We start from the raw sequence: 14,796 nt of genomic DNA on the forward strand, positions 1-14,796 counted from the left end.
CTGGCGGTAAGAAAGGCCCAGGTCCCTTGATGTCTACCACCTGGATTTTTCAGTTCATTATTTGTTTTGCTGGTGAACACAGGACATTGGCATGGTTGCCCAAGGTGACAAACTGTAAAAAGTGCCAAGTACATTGTGTAAGGATTTGGGAGAGAAGCTAGAAGCAGTGCCTCCCCCACACTGGCTGCTTTCATTGCAAGGCCTGGGCCCATGCTTACAAATTGTTTTGCTAATGGCCCGGCACTTGTGTTTGGCAGAATAACTGACCAAGAAGGATCGCTACCAGCCTTGCTAATGTTACTATTTTGTCATATAATTTATAACTCTCAATAAATCACTTTCACTGACAAGCAAGATACAGTGGAACAAGATAACAGAAGCACAGGGCCTTCAACGTGGTGACAGCCATAGTGTGGCAACCCTGCAAACACAAAGGGATTCAGGGAGACAGAACACAGCAGAATAAATCCAGGCCAAAATGTTATCCAAAGCTCTTCCTGGCATGAATTCTAATCATGATGCTGTAGTCTATCATTTTTGTTCTATGGGAACATCTGAATGAGCTTCTAGAAGAAGTAGAAATAACTATTATAGCTTTAGTCTCATAAGGAGACAATTTACACGTCCCCCCTTTTTTTTTTTGACAGAGTTTCACCTTGTAGCCTTAGCTGGCCTGAAACTCACTATATAGACCAGCTATCCTTGAACTTCCAAAGAGCTGCTTCCTCCTCTGCCTCCTGAGTGCCTGGATTGAAGGTCGGTACCACCACACCCAGCCAACTTAATTTTTATATAGTGACCTAGTAAGTTACAATCAGTATCTTACATTTTTAAACCAGTATTTTGTTCTGTAAGTGTATAATCCTGATTGTAACTATTTGCTTTTATTTAAGCTCTGAAATTTTACCTTGAGATAGTATAGAAATACAATATATTTTAATCATTAAGTAATATTTAGGTGAGCTGTATATTACCTTAACAATAAGTTTTATCTTTCAAAGCATATATTAATTAAGACAGTGAGATCTTAGACGACCTGTATCCTTCTGGTGGCTCTGACCAGGTCGCTAGTGTGTGGTTACTTATGTGACTGAGACCATGGTAATTTCACCTTGAACTGCATGATCCAGTTCTCAGTGGGCGTCAGGTCATGAGTCACTGCATACACCTCTCGTCCATCATGGCTGCCACAGAGCATGACACCATCTGGCGAGTCACAGAATCTTTCCACTGTACAGTCATCATGGAAGAGCCAATTCTCATTCACTGAACAAAAAAGGCAAAAAAATCGGATGATAGATTTAGCAAGGACTTAAAGTAAAAATTCATGTTAACCAAGACCTAGAATTAAGTACAAATCTCTTTTATATACAATATGTCACATAAAATAAAAACCAATATAAACATTTTATAACATGGATATTAACTGACAGGTATACAGTACATTTTTGAGGGGTAGGGTGTTTAAGACAAGGTCTCACTTTGTAGTTCAGGTTGGCTTCAAACTCAGGACTGATCCTCCTACTTTAGTCTCTTGGTTGTTAGACTACAAACATGTACTACTATGTCCAGCTCCTCAATGTATTGTAAAATAAAATGTGTGTCATCCACACATCCATCCATTTATCCATCTACCCATCCATCATTCATCTATTCATCATCCATGCATCCATCATTCTACCTATCCATCCATCCATCCATCCATCCATCCATCCATCCATCCATCCATCCATCTATCCATCCACCTATCCTTCCACCCATCCATCCATCCATCCATCCATCCATCCATCCATCCATCCATCCACCCATCCATCCATCCATCCATCCATCCATCCATCCATCTATCCTTCCACCTATCCATCCATCACCCATCCACCTATCCTTCCACCTATCCATCCATCACCTATCCATCCATCCATCCATCCATCCATCCATCCATCCATCCATCCATCATCTTCTGTTTTTCTTTGTTTGTTTATTTTTGTTTTTGTTTTTTGGAGACAAGGTTTTATTCTATAGCCGTTTGTCTTGGAACGAATGGTGTAGCCCAGGGTGGTCTTAAACACATGGTTATCCTCCTGTCTCTGCCTCCTGAGGATTGTGATTATAGGTAGAAGCCACCATGTCCAGCTCAATAGTATATCATTAACCATAGGTACTGTGTTATCAAAAGATCATTAGAGTTTTTTTCAATACACATAGCAGAACTATTTCAAGGAATTCCCTGTTTTCTTCTTCACCAGGAAGGAAACCACTCTGACTGGATGAATACTTTTGGAGGCCTAGACAGTATTTGAGAAAAACTAAGCTTTGTATTATGTAGTTAGTCACAGAGACTACATTAGAATTCTAATGTGTTCAGTTGAACTTAACCTGGCAAAAGTTAAGGTATACTATAAAGAGATTATTTAAAAAGCTCAGATTAAGGTGGGCATGGTGGCATATACTATAATCCCAGTACTCTGGAGTTAAGGTGACCTTGGCTACATAGCAAGCTTGAGTAGCCTGGGCTACATAAGACTGTGTCAACAATACAAAACATCAGCAAAAAAGAAACTGATTATCTGTAAAATGCTAAGTTTATCTCATTAGTGTTCTTTATACTTGAATATTTAGGTATGTATAGTTAAATATTCAAGAAAAGTATTTTTTTTTTTGGTTATATCAGCAGCACTGAGGCTGTTTTCTTCTTTTTTTAAATTTAATTTTATTTGTAATTCATTTTTTACACCCCATATTCCATTCCCCGCCCCTCCCCTCCCACCCTCCAACTGCCCCACATCCCACACCTCCTCCCCACCACACCCTGTATCCACATGGATGCTCCCATCCCCAACCCCACCTGACCTCTAAACTCCCTGGGGCCTCCAGTCTCTTGAGGGTTAGGTGCATCATCTCTGAATGAACACAGACCCAGGAGTCCTGTATTGTATGTGTGTTGGGGAACTCTTATCAGGTGGTGTATGCTGTCTGTTTGGTGGTCCAGTGTTTGAAAGATCTCAGGGGTCCAGATTAATTGGCCCTCCTACATGATAGCCCTTCTCCTCAAATTCTTTCAGCCTTCCCTGATTCAACAACAGGGGTCAGCTGCTTCTGTCCATTGGTTGGGTACAAATATCTGCATCTGACTCTTTCAGCTGCTTGTTGGGTCTTTCGGAAGGCAGTCATGATAGGACCCTTTTTGTGAGCACTCCATAGTGCCAGGCCTTGCAACCTCCCCTTGACCTGGATCCCACTTTGGGCCTGTCACTGGATCATGAAAGTATTTTCTAAAATAATTTCAAACTTTCTAAACCAGATCAACAGTAACTCTTTGAGGAATTGTACTGAGCAAAAAGTCTAAAGGTGGAACAAATTTGGAAGATTCCTTAAGTACTTAAAGAGGCAGGATCATGAATTATTAGTGCAGAATACATCTTCTGTATTGAGCCCCATCTTTCCATACAAATGTGCAAATGCACATATAAATACATATACATAGATATTCACCTCCTTCACAGTTCCATCCACCCATCCATTCATCCATCATCTATCCATCCATCCATCATCTTATCTATCATTCTATCTATTTATCTATCTGTTTATATTTTAGACAGTCTATTTGATGTTGCTGGTTTGGAATTATCAATGTAGCTCAGGCTAACCTTGAGCTTGAGATATTCCTGCCTCAGCCTCCTGGGTATTGTGATTGCAGGCCTGTATCATTATGTCCAATAGGAAGAGGTAATTTTATATTATATTTATTAGCTAGTAAAGTTAGAAATGAAAAAAACAAATAATGTAAATTGTATCTAGGTGATGATATACTTTGACCTCAACTTTCAAAGCTTCCTAGCTAGGCCCATGTCTACAATGGAGAGACAACAGGCACAACTGGAGGCTTGGGGCAGGCATGTGCACAGCAAAGGCAGCTGGCCTCAGAGATCCAGAGAGACCAAGGGATTTTCCTGTTACTCAGGCTACATGTATAGTGACTCTAATTTTGGTCTGAGCACATGTGCCTGCAGAAAAACATATTGCTGAGATTCGCATGGCTTGATGGGATCACGCCATTATCCGTGTCTTCATTCTGAGGGATTTGGGGTCAGAGATTGAGGACACAGAATCAATGTGAATGAACATTCAAACTCCAGTAAATTTCAGAGGCAGTTTCCCTAAGGGCGCCTTTCCTTGGATGCTGCAGGCGGGATGAAAGGTTCCTCGGTGGGACGCCAGTCTCCTGCACACTCACAGAACTGCTTCTGTGAGCAGATGCTCACAGTTCTAAAACACTTCCGTGCATCACAGGCAGGGTCAAATTAAACCAGCATGTATACTAGGTAGGTGCTTAAATCTGATTTATATTGGCTTTTATCACTACAGAAGCAATATTTAAATTATTCTGATTGTAAATGTACTTATGTAAACTATTACACAGGGAAAAACCAGATGACTAACTTAGCAAAGTTCTGAATCAGATCTCTGCGAGGGGCTCTCTGTGGCAGCTTCCTCTTCCTTTCCTTCTCCACCCCCCATTTCTTCTCTTTCTCTCTGTATCAAGCCTTTCTCAAACCACAACCCTCCTGCCCAATATCCTGAGGGTGCCAGGGTGGGTTTGGTTATTATCTGCAGTTACACCTTGTGCCACACGATATCCTAATGAATGAAATAAAATTAATTAGTATAAAGATTCATCAATAGCAAATTATAAAGTATACTGGAGTTTAAAATCAGCAAAAATTTATCTTCTAAGACACTTAAGGACTTGAAACAACAACAACAACAACCGAAGACTCAATCCTAACGAAAAAAAAAAGCAGTCTACAAAATACATCTAATTTGAGATCCCAACTTTGTTAAAATATTTCTTTAAGGCATATAAAACACTGAAATTATTTTACAAATACTGATGCTGGTTATCCCTGGGGGATTCTAATTTTGGCGATTTTCTGTATTTCTCCTTAATTTCATAACCTGAAAATAATTTATTGCTTTTATAATAAAATATTTTAAAGTTATTAAAATTCCTCAAATTAAAAATTTCCCTAGGTATACCATTTCTCTGGAAACTTTTTATTATTGTAAAATTGGCCACATGCCATTTTTTGGAGGCTGGGGCTAGACTTCAGAGCTAAGCGGGATGAGACATAGGGTCTTACTGTCTGGATGTCTGTTGTCACTGCAGGGTAGATTTACAGTGTGAGGAGGAGACAGATATTTAAACATTACTGGCATGTATCTGACCATACTGTGTTTTACCTAATACAATCAATCAATACATGTGGGATGGCAAAGCCACAGACTTAATATAAGATACCACCTTAAACTTACTGCTATAAAATGAAAAGCATTCAGGTGAGAATGGGGTGCAGCTCCCACAGCTGCTGGCATCACTGACCTATCCCTGCTGAGGACAAAGGAGAAGGAGGGAGACCTACAGCAAGTGGACCCTGAGACATGATCTGAAACATGAAATGCCATTGTGAATGTGCCTGACCTGCAGAAAATTCAACATTCTGCCTTTAGATGCTAAGAAAGGAACCAGGAGGATGAGGCAGGAGGATCACTGTGAGTTGGAAGGCAGCCTGAGCTTCATGGTGAGTTCTAGGGCAGCCTGAATAACAGAGAAAGACCCTGACCCTGACTCAAACACTATCAGCAGCAACAACAGGCCAGGAAAGGTTGGCTCTTTCCCTCCAAAGTAGAAACTAGGAAACAGAAACAAAACTGTCGCTCCCATTGTTCTACAATGACAGTAAAGAGATCGATGTCTGATGGGAATGCTGACAGTAGAAAAGAATGGTGTTCTTCACTGACTTTACAGCATCCAAACACCCAGAAAGGACCCAGTTTCACTTGTGATAAGCCTCAACTGCATTTAAATGTACTTTGTCTAGGGTTCTTGAGCAAATCACCTGAAGTTTTGTCTTCTAAGAACATTTCAAAAGCAATTCTTCCAACAGGGCCAGCGTCTGCGGGGGAGCGCTCATGCTGTGGTACTGGGGCGCTGCTAAAGGTGTCCAGCATGACTGTCCTCTGGTCCGCAGAGCCCGAGATGAGGACATTGTCAATGGCCCAGTCATTCTGGTCAAGGCCATCATGTCGTGGCTGCCACCATCGGAAGCGAGTGGCAATCTCTTTAGCATCAGGAGGGAGAAGGATATTCACAAATCTAATGGAAAATGGTGAGAGTCAGGAAAATATTTGTTACATATTTCATATTAGGAGAGATCTGAAACAGCAGTAAGCAACACTGTATCCCAGGGTGGTGAGGACATTATTTAATCTCTCTCTCTCTCTCTCTCTCTCTCTGTCTCTCTCTGTCTCCAGTTGTACATGCAAATATGTATGCTGTTAAGTGGAGGCCAGACTGTCTTCTTCAATTGCTCTCCACTTTATTTTTTGAGACAGGGTCTCTCACTGCCTGGAGCTCACTGATTGGCTGGCTAAAGAGCTCCAGGGATCCTGTCTACCTTCCCAGCATTGAGCTTACAGGAGACACCACTAGACGTGGCGTTTAAATGAATACCAGGGATCCAATGAGGTTCCTAATATGCTTGCAAGGCAAGCACTTTACCAACTAAGCCATGTCCCCAGGCCCCAAACAAACTAAAAATGGTTTTATTACATTTGAATTATTCCATTGAATTTCATACAATGTATTTCGATCCTACTCATCCTCAGCTCCTCCCCCCAGCTCCTCCCAGCTCCACTCCATTTCCCTACTCTTCCCCTTAAAATAACACATCAACTCCTGGGTGTGGACCCTGGTTCACTGGCTTTGTTTTACATGCCATTAGTGAAACTGAATGTAAGCAATGTAAACATTCCATAGATATCTATCCATTTGAGTTGCCTGTGGACATCTGCGACCCTGGGTAGGTAACTGTGCGTTTACACTATGCATACTCTGAGAGATACAAGCCAATCCTGACCTTATTTTTCCTGCTCCGTAAGGGTTTGCTTTTTACTTTAATCTGCTAAGTGCAAGCAACAGGCTGGGGATATGGACACCAGCTTGTGGTAGGATGTTTAAACCTCAGCTTCAAAGTAAGCAGGTCTCAGTTGCCTGTGGCACAGACAACACTTTGCTAATGGGCTTCATTGGAAGAAGCCTGATGGAGAACTGCTAACAACCTCAGCATGTCTTCTGACTTACTCACCAAGGGCAGATAGCTTAATGCTCCAATACAAACTCATCATGTAGATATGATGCTTACGTTTACAACTGCAACTAAAAAATACTCATCGAGAGCCAGCAATATAACCACGCATTTCACTGTATGCAGAGCTCATGGAACTCAGGGAAACATTTCCTTAGTTCTCTCCCTGTGCAGAGAGCATCATCCTTTTCTCTCTCGCTCCAGCCATCTTTCAAGAGCAGCGTCTTAGTGCTAAAATTCCCATCCATGTTAATCTCGGGATGGATCTTAAAGCTAAGGGCTGTAATAACAGTCGCATTAAACCTTTGCCTTTCACATTAAAGAGATGTAGTGATTTTTCCCTTTCTTAACATGCATTTCCTTGTTAATTTTTCCTTTTTGGTGTTGAGGGTCTTGCACATGCTAGACAGTACTCTGCCACGGAGCCATCTGCTTGCTTTTCCTGTTGTTGTTTTGTATATTTTTAAGGTTCCATCTGCCCAGCATGGGAGGTTGCATTCTAGGTAGCAACCAACTAGGATTTATGTAAACGGGCTTTGGACATGTCAGGCACTTTGTGCATTCCTCGGACATGAAGGACATTAGTGTTGACATTAAGGAAGGAAAATGTAATCTGTGAATCCCACACCTTCAAATATGTTGTTCCCGGGTGGTTAGAGACCAGCAGCTTTGAGGCAGGGCTCTCCAAGGCTTATTTCTTCATGTCTCTTGATGTTAGAGCTCATCTGCTCATCTCCTTTTTAAAATTCTTACTGTTGTGTGTGTTCTGTGTGGTGCATGTGCATGTGTGGGTGTGCAGATGCTCCTGTCCTTGTATGGACATGTGGAGGCCGGAGGAAGATGTTGGGTGGCTTGCTAGATCCCTCTTTGCCTCATTCCCTTGCGACTGAAATACTTCACATAGTTTACCTCTTTCCCTTTTCTTGTCTTTTTCAAGTTTCTTCTTTGATCATGTCACATGGTATGTTTTGGTCATATTCCTTCTCCTTCCCCCAACCCTTCCCAGATCCTTCCCTACCTCCTTGTGACACAGCTTCACATTCTGTTCTCTTTCCCTATGCAACTGCTTGTGTTGGTTGAATACTGGGCACGGGGTCTGCTGTGGAATATGCCTGATGCACCCAGTGCCACTCCACTGAAGAAAACTGTTGTTCCCTCTCCTGAAGCAATCAAGTGCCACTAGCTCCTTGTGTATGAGGTGGGATTTCGTGCCCAGCCCCCTGCTCTATGCTGGGATTTGGTCTGGCTTATGCTTGTGCAGGTCTTGCATGCTGTCTTTGTCATGTGTGCCATTGTCCTGCTATATCTGGAAAACAGTTCAAGGGCACTCACCCTACCTCTGGGTCTTACACTCCTCTGCTCCATCTTCTCCACAGGTTGCTGAGCCCTGAGGGGATGACTCAGCATTCTTTTATTCCACTTCCCTTGCTTTATTCCTGCTGTTGTTGAGATGGGGTCTCACTGTGGTGTCCATTACACACTCTCCAAGGATCTTCCTGCCTCAGGCGACAGTTACCGAGACCTCAGGCGGCACCACCTCATCCGCCCCTCAGACTTCTAAATGGCTACAATGACTGCTTTTTGGTTTTCCTAATACGTTTAGAAATTCATACATGATGGCTGTTTAGGGTTTTAAAAGGATTTAATATGTCCTAGGCATCTTAAGGATATTCCATATTACTGTTTTCTTGTATATACTGGGTAGGTATTTTGTAAACAAATGTTGTGCTTCTCCAAATATTTTTGAAAATATCATATACTCAGCCTCCACAGCCTTTTTTTTTTTTTTTTTTACACTAAGTTTATCTACTGTTGGCATTATGATCTAGCAATTAATTTTACTCTCGGGTGTGAAAGTTGTTCTTAAAACACAAAACAAAACTCTGATTAGTGATTGTGTAGCTCTCCCTGTTTTTGTTTTTTTGTTTTTTCCTGTTTCAGAGGTGTCCTTTACTAATGAGTAAGCTGTAGTCCCCCCGCCCAGTCCCTGAATGCCTTACTAAGCATTTTGACTGGTTACTGGAAGCCTTACTAAGCATTTTGACTGGTTACTGGAAGCCTTACTAAGCATTTTGACTGGTTACTGGAAGCCTTACTAAGCATTTTGACTGGTTACTGGAAGCCTTACTAAGCATTTTGACTGGTTACTGGAAGCCTTACTAAGCATTTTGACTGGTTACTGGAAGCCTTACTAAGCATTTTGACTGGTTACTGGAAGCCTTACTAAGCATTTTGACTGGTTACTGGAAGCCTTACTAAGCACTTTGACTGGTTACTGGAAGCCTTACTAAGCACTTTGACTGGTTACTGGAAGCCTTACTAAGCATTTTGACTGGTTACTGGAAGCCTTACTAAGCATTTTGACTGGTTACTGGAAGCCTTACTAAGCACTTTGACTGGTTACTGGAAGCCTTACTAAGCACTTTGACTGGTTACTGGAAGCCTTACTAAGCATTTTGACTGGTTACTGGAAGCCTTACTAAACATTTTGACTGGTTACTGGAAGCCTTACTAAGCATTTTGACTGGTTACTGGAAGCCTTACTAAGCACTTTGACTGGTTACTGGAAGCCTGACTAAGCATTTTCCTCACTATCCTAGTTACTGAAGGTAGAGCAGATACAAACCCAGGTTTGCTGTACTGGTCATAGAAAATCTCCATCAGCAAGTTCCAGGTGATGCCTCCATTGACAGAGTACTCCAGCAGGACTCCCTGGTTACGGTTGCTCGGCGTAATGAGGCATCCATACATAAAGTAAAACTGGATAAACTCAGCATTGGTGAGGTTCAGATCCACAGTGACTAACAATCGGCTGCAGCCCTAAGGAAAAGAAGCAGAACAGGAAAGGAACAACAGTAAGCAATCCTGATTTCAGGTCCTGCAGATCACAGCTTTTCTCTTTCTCTCATTTAAATATCGTTTCTGTAATTCAAGGCTCATGATTATTGTTATTATCTCTCTTACACTTATCTGACTGTACTATCATGTGTTACACTAGCTTCTAGCATGATGCTCTGCTCATGTTTGCTGAACTTTCAAATTTCAGTACCTGAGACATTAATATAAGACTCATATACTTACATTATATCATATATCCTAAGGAGGTTCCATATAAATATTATGTATATTACATATTATATAAGCAAAGTAAAAGCTGGAATTAGAGTAAGTATGCAAAGTTTTTATTAATGTATTTTCAACTATTAGCATTTTCTAAAATACCAGTTATTAATGAAGTAACATTTTGACCTAATTATTTATTTTACTTTATTTGCATCTGTGTGTATAATGTTGGATCCCCTGAAATTGGAGTTACTGACAGTTGTGACCCACCATGTGGGTGTTGGGAATCAAACTCAGGTCCTCTGGAAGCACAGCAAATGCTCTTAGCTCCTGAGCCATCCTCTAGCCCCCAGACATAACTATTTTTAATAAAATATTAAAATTAGCTACAACTGAAATACTTATATGATTTAATTACAAGAGAGTTGCAATGCCCTTTAAAATGCTTTAAAATTTAATTATTTATTTAAAGGAGTGTGGTTGTTTTGTATGGGTACACATGGGTGTATGTTCACATGTGTTCACATGCATGCAGAGGTCAGAGGTAATTGCTGGTGTCTTTCTCTATCACGCCCCACCTTTTTTTTTTGAGCAGAGTCTCTCCTTGAGCCTAGAGTTCACTGATTGGCTAGACTTGCTGGCCAATGAGCTCTGGAGATCTTGCTGTGACTAATTTCTAGCCCCAACCCAACCCACCCCTGCACCTGCACTAGGGTTACACAGGCTACCAGGCCTTGTTTTTACATGGATATTGGGATCCAAGTCTTTATGCATACAGGCACTTACTGACTGAGGCATCGCTCCCCAGCCCCAAATGCCATTCATTTAAATAATCAGAGCTAATGTCATTTATATTAATTATAAACTAATCTTGATAAGTAGGTATTTGTCAGTTGAACATATGTGGACATCTGGGCCACTCCCACTTCTACCTGAGGTAGAAGAGTATCTTGAATTCTAGTGTTGTCAATTATAAAAAAATCATTATGATATATATCATCATATATCATATATATCAAAGTATATATATATATATGTATATACATATATATATATATATATATATATATATATATATATATATGTATATGCTTTGTTACTCCTGGGTAGAGTATTAGATATAAATAATGTAGGACTACTTCTTTGGCACCAATATAAACTCTGTGATAGAGTATAGTTAAAATAAAGAGTTGAGTGTGAATTGGTTATTTTTTTAAAAAATGAATTTGCCTATCTAATCAATGTACTAGAGATATTTTGCTGTTAAAAAGGTAAAATTTAGCAGCAAGATAGAATGAATATAATTTTTCCAAAAGAAAGTTTTTAAATATTGCTTCTGCCACATACAAAATAATATGCTCCAAATACAAATGTTCAGTAATAATTGATAATTACTAATTACTCTTCCTGGAATGATTTATATAAAAGTTGTTAATACATTCAAGAAACACTGAAGTTCATTTCCTACATTTTTACTCTTTAATCCCAAATGTGTGGTGAGCACAAGTGTTTTCAATTATAGCTTGATCCAGTTAGAACCCCCCTTAACCCCAACACACATACTGCACAGGTGCCCCTTTCTCAGGATGGAAATCTATGTAAGTCCTTTAAAGATGTGTTCTTAAATAGTCCCCATGCTGACCCCAGCTGAGTCTTTAAATAGTCTCAAATATTTGGTAGGAAAATACCGGAAATGTTCAATGCTGTCTGATTTGTGTAAAGTTCAAAGTTTGGATCATGACTAAGCATTGAGGGTAACTGCATCTTGATTGGCTGATTACACTTTAAAAGGAACTCATGGGACTTGTGAGGAGCTTAGAGGGTTGACAGAAGGGAAACCATTAGCCCAGCCCTTACCCCACTGAAATGGAGAGCCAGGCCGGAAGCCACAGCCCCACACACTGTACTCAGCTTCCCACCGCTCACAGTCAGCCAGTTCTGGTTGGAGGGGGCTCGGTTGAAGTTGTCTTTGAGCTGGGTGGGAAGGGAGGTCTCAGGCTCATCACAGTACAGGCCTCCCCACTGTTCATCACAGCTGGATGTGGAGAAAGAGAAAGGCAGAGTCAACATCAGAGAAAGCCCATGAGTATTCCCATGTTATGGAAGCCAACATTTTTAGGAAAAGACCCGGACTTTTTAGGATTGTAAGACCGGAAAGGTTACTACTCTTTAGAGTTGCAGCTCTTTGCTAAAGATCACCTGCTTTCTTTAACAACACTGTAGGTTGAATTAACCTCCTCCAGGCTTGGTGGAGGGAAAGAAACAAGTTTAAACAACGTACTAAATGTGAACAGGACAGCAGTCGCCCAACCACATTTCCGGGGATAATAATGTATGGAATTGGTCTCTTTCATAGGAGTTTGCAGTGATTTAAGAACCAAGTGGCTGTGTGCTAAACAGCAGCCATGCTTTGGATAATCATTGCCATCCCTGGACAGAGTTCTCAGCTCTCTGTTCAGGGATGCTGCCCAGGGCTCTTCAGAGTCATCCTGGATATGGAATACAATCAGTGATCAAGGGCCGGATTTTTCCATGTCTATAGAAGATTAGTCGAAAAGATCATATGCATTCTCTATTAGCATCCGTACACTCAACCAAACAGCACAATTTTAGAAAATGAAACATAAAAGGCTGTAGTACGTGTGTATGTGTGTGTGTGTATGTGTTTGTATACGTGTCTATCCAAATGCTTAAAATGTAGATTTCCCCAAAGTTGCTAAAGATCTATGAGAATGCTATGGAGGGTTCTCCGTGAAATATGCTTCATAAATTGATCAGATATGTTTGTATCTGATATATGTTTATTATATAAAAACAACATTAGAGTTATCAACTACATCCCAACAAATGCATGTTCTTACTTCTATCCAGACTTAATATATTATTTTTGATGAGAATTTATTGAACTCCTGAAACTTTTCTATTATATTTTTCAAGGTTCAAATGCATCACAGAAACAGAAGAAAAATGAATATTGTCAATTACAGTTCAGCTTTCTCTTGACAATGTGGCTGTTGCTCAGGTGCTGATCACTAAAGGAAAGTAGTTACACTGACTGTCAGTTCAACTCTTAGCTCAGTACTGTGTGTCAGGAAAATGAAAAAGCTAATCACTTGGGGAATGACGACAAAACCAGTTCTAGAAAGGCCCTGGATGGAATAAGCCAAGATATTTAGACAGTAGAAATATTCCGACTTACACACAGCTTCCCTGGACGCATCTCCCGTGGCCACTGCACATGTCTAGGCAACCATCCCCAATATAGACATTATCTATTGCCCAGGTCTGCTGCTTGTCAAAAGGCGCTGGCTGATGCCAGCGGAAACGAGTGGCTTGAGACCTTGGAAGAAGAAGAGATTTACAATGAAGAAAATGTATTCTAGTAAGCTGGAAGAGGGCAACACAGAGGCACACATTCCCAGTTCTATTTCCTAAAGAACATTCATTATTGCAACAGTCCATGCAAACCCCTGGTTAACAGTACTAAGCCAAACACATAAATCAGCATGGATTTTGCTCCCGGGATCTTGCTGGGTCTTGTAAAAGAAGACTATATCATAGGCTAATCCTAAAACCAGAAGCCTTAGGGGGACAATAAAGGTCTGGGTTTTGCAAGGAAGTCATTGTACGGAGACATCAGGGCTGTAAACTGGGAGAAAGATGCCTGTCCTTGAGCGGCTGTAACCCTTCTGCCTGTAACTTAGAACAGAGTGTGGCTGGGTTTCATGTTCTTCCCTGCTCTCCCAGGCACTTGCATCTGCCTCATTCTGCATCCAGGAGCAGATCTCCTAATGGAAGCCTCAGGGACAGGAGAAACGTAAAACAGAGAGATCACTGAAACCCTAGATAATTATATATGGAGAAGAGAGGGGGTAACAAAGCCTGGCTTATTGTAGGAAACAAATACATGTAACCCAGAAGTTCTCCATTCCAGAATCAGCAACATCTCTCCTTCACCGTTTGGAAAGCATCCTGTTCAGCAAACAAACAAACAAACAAACAAACATCTTCACAGCCACCAGATGGCAGTAAGACCCAAACAAAACCCAGCCCACATGCAAACATTCAAGACTTGTAGAAGAGTCAACTGTGGTTACTGAGCCATGGACATTTTATACTAAAAGACTTAATATTTTGAGTGGGAGATATGTGTTTCAGGAAGGGGAAAGAGATGAAATAACAGCAACAGCCTTACATTTTCTAATTGAAGATACATACATAAAATTTGTCCAATAATCAAAAAAGGAACAGCCTAGAACTAAGATTTTCATTCTGGAACACAGCCCGGTCCAGTGCATGTCCTGAGCATCTTGGCAGGAGCTGACTTCTCACAGCCCTTGCTCTCCAGCTCCCACACACCCAGCAGAGGCGTCTCCTCGGCTCACATCTTTCACTTCATATTGCATTGAGTTTAAGCACCAAGCTGTCCTTGGTCTGTGGGTGAGCGGGGCCTCTCCTCTGCTCCCTTCTTCTGGCCATCTTAAGGATTGCTACTCGCTCCTTGAGGCTTCCAGAGTACATGAAACTCATTCCCACCTTTCTGCATTTGTGTTTTCCCCTGGAGACGAGCACGCTCGCGTTCTCTCTCTCT

General features: G+C 41.1%; 1 protein-coding gene across 2 annotated transcripts in view; it reads right to left on the reverse strand.

Annotated features, from left to right (window-relative positions):
- The window catches only part of Reln (reelin), a 460,252-nt gene that overhangs the window by 34,842 nt on the left and 410,614 nt on the right, over positions 1-14,796 (reverse strand). For both annotated transcript variants that reach the window (NM_001310464.1, NM_011261.2), the window contains exons 47-51: positions 13,405-13,545; positions 12,063-12,240; positions 9,769-9,962; positions 5,895-6,151; positions 1,112-1,266 (exon numbers count right to left, since the gene is read on the reverse strand). In NM_001310464.1, coding sequence (NP_001297393.1) covers positions 1,112-1,266; positions 5,895-6,151; positions 9,769-9,962; positions 12,063-12,240; positions 13,405-13,545 — 925 coding nt within the window. The remainder of the gene's footprint in view (positions 1-1,111; positions 1,267-5,894; positions 6,152-9,768; positions 9,963-12,062; positions 12,241-13,404; positions 13,546-14,796) is intronic.

The sequence above is a fragment of the Mus musculus genome, chromosome 5 (assembly GCF_000001635.26).
Source record: "Mus musculus strain C57BL/6J chromosome 5, GRCm38.p6 C57BL/6J".
In the NCBI taxonomy this organism is placed as follows: Eukaryota; Metazoa; Chordata; class Mammalia; order Rodentia; family Muridae; genus Mus; species Mus musculus.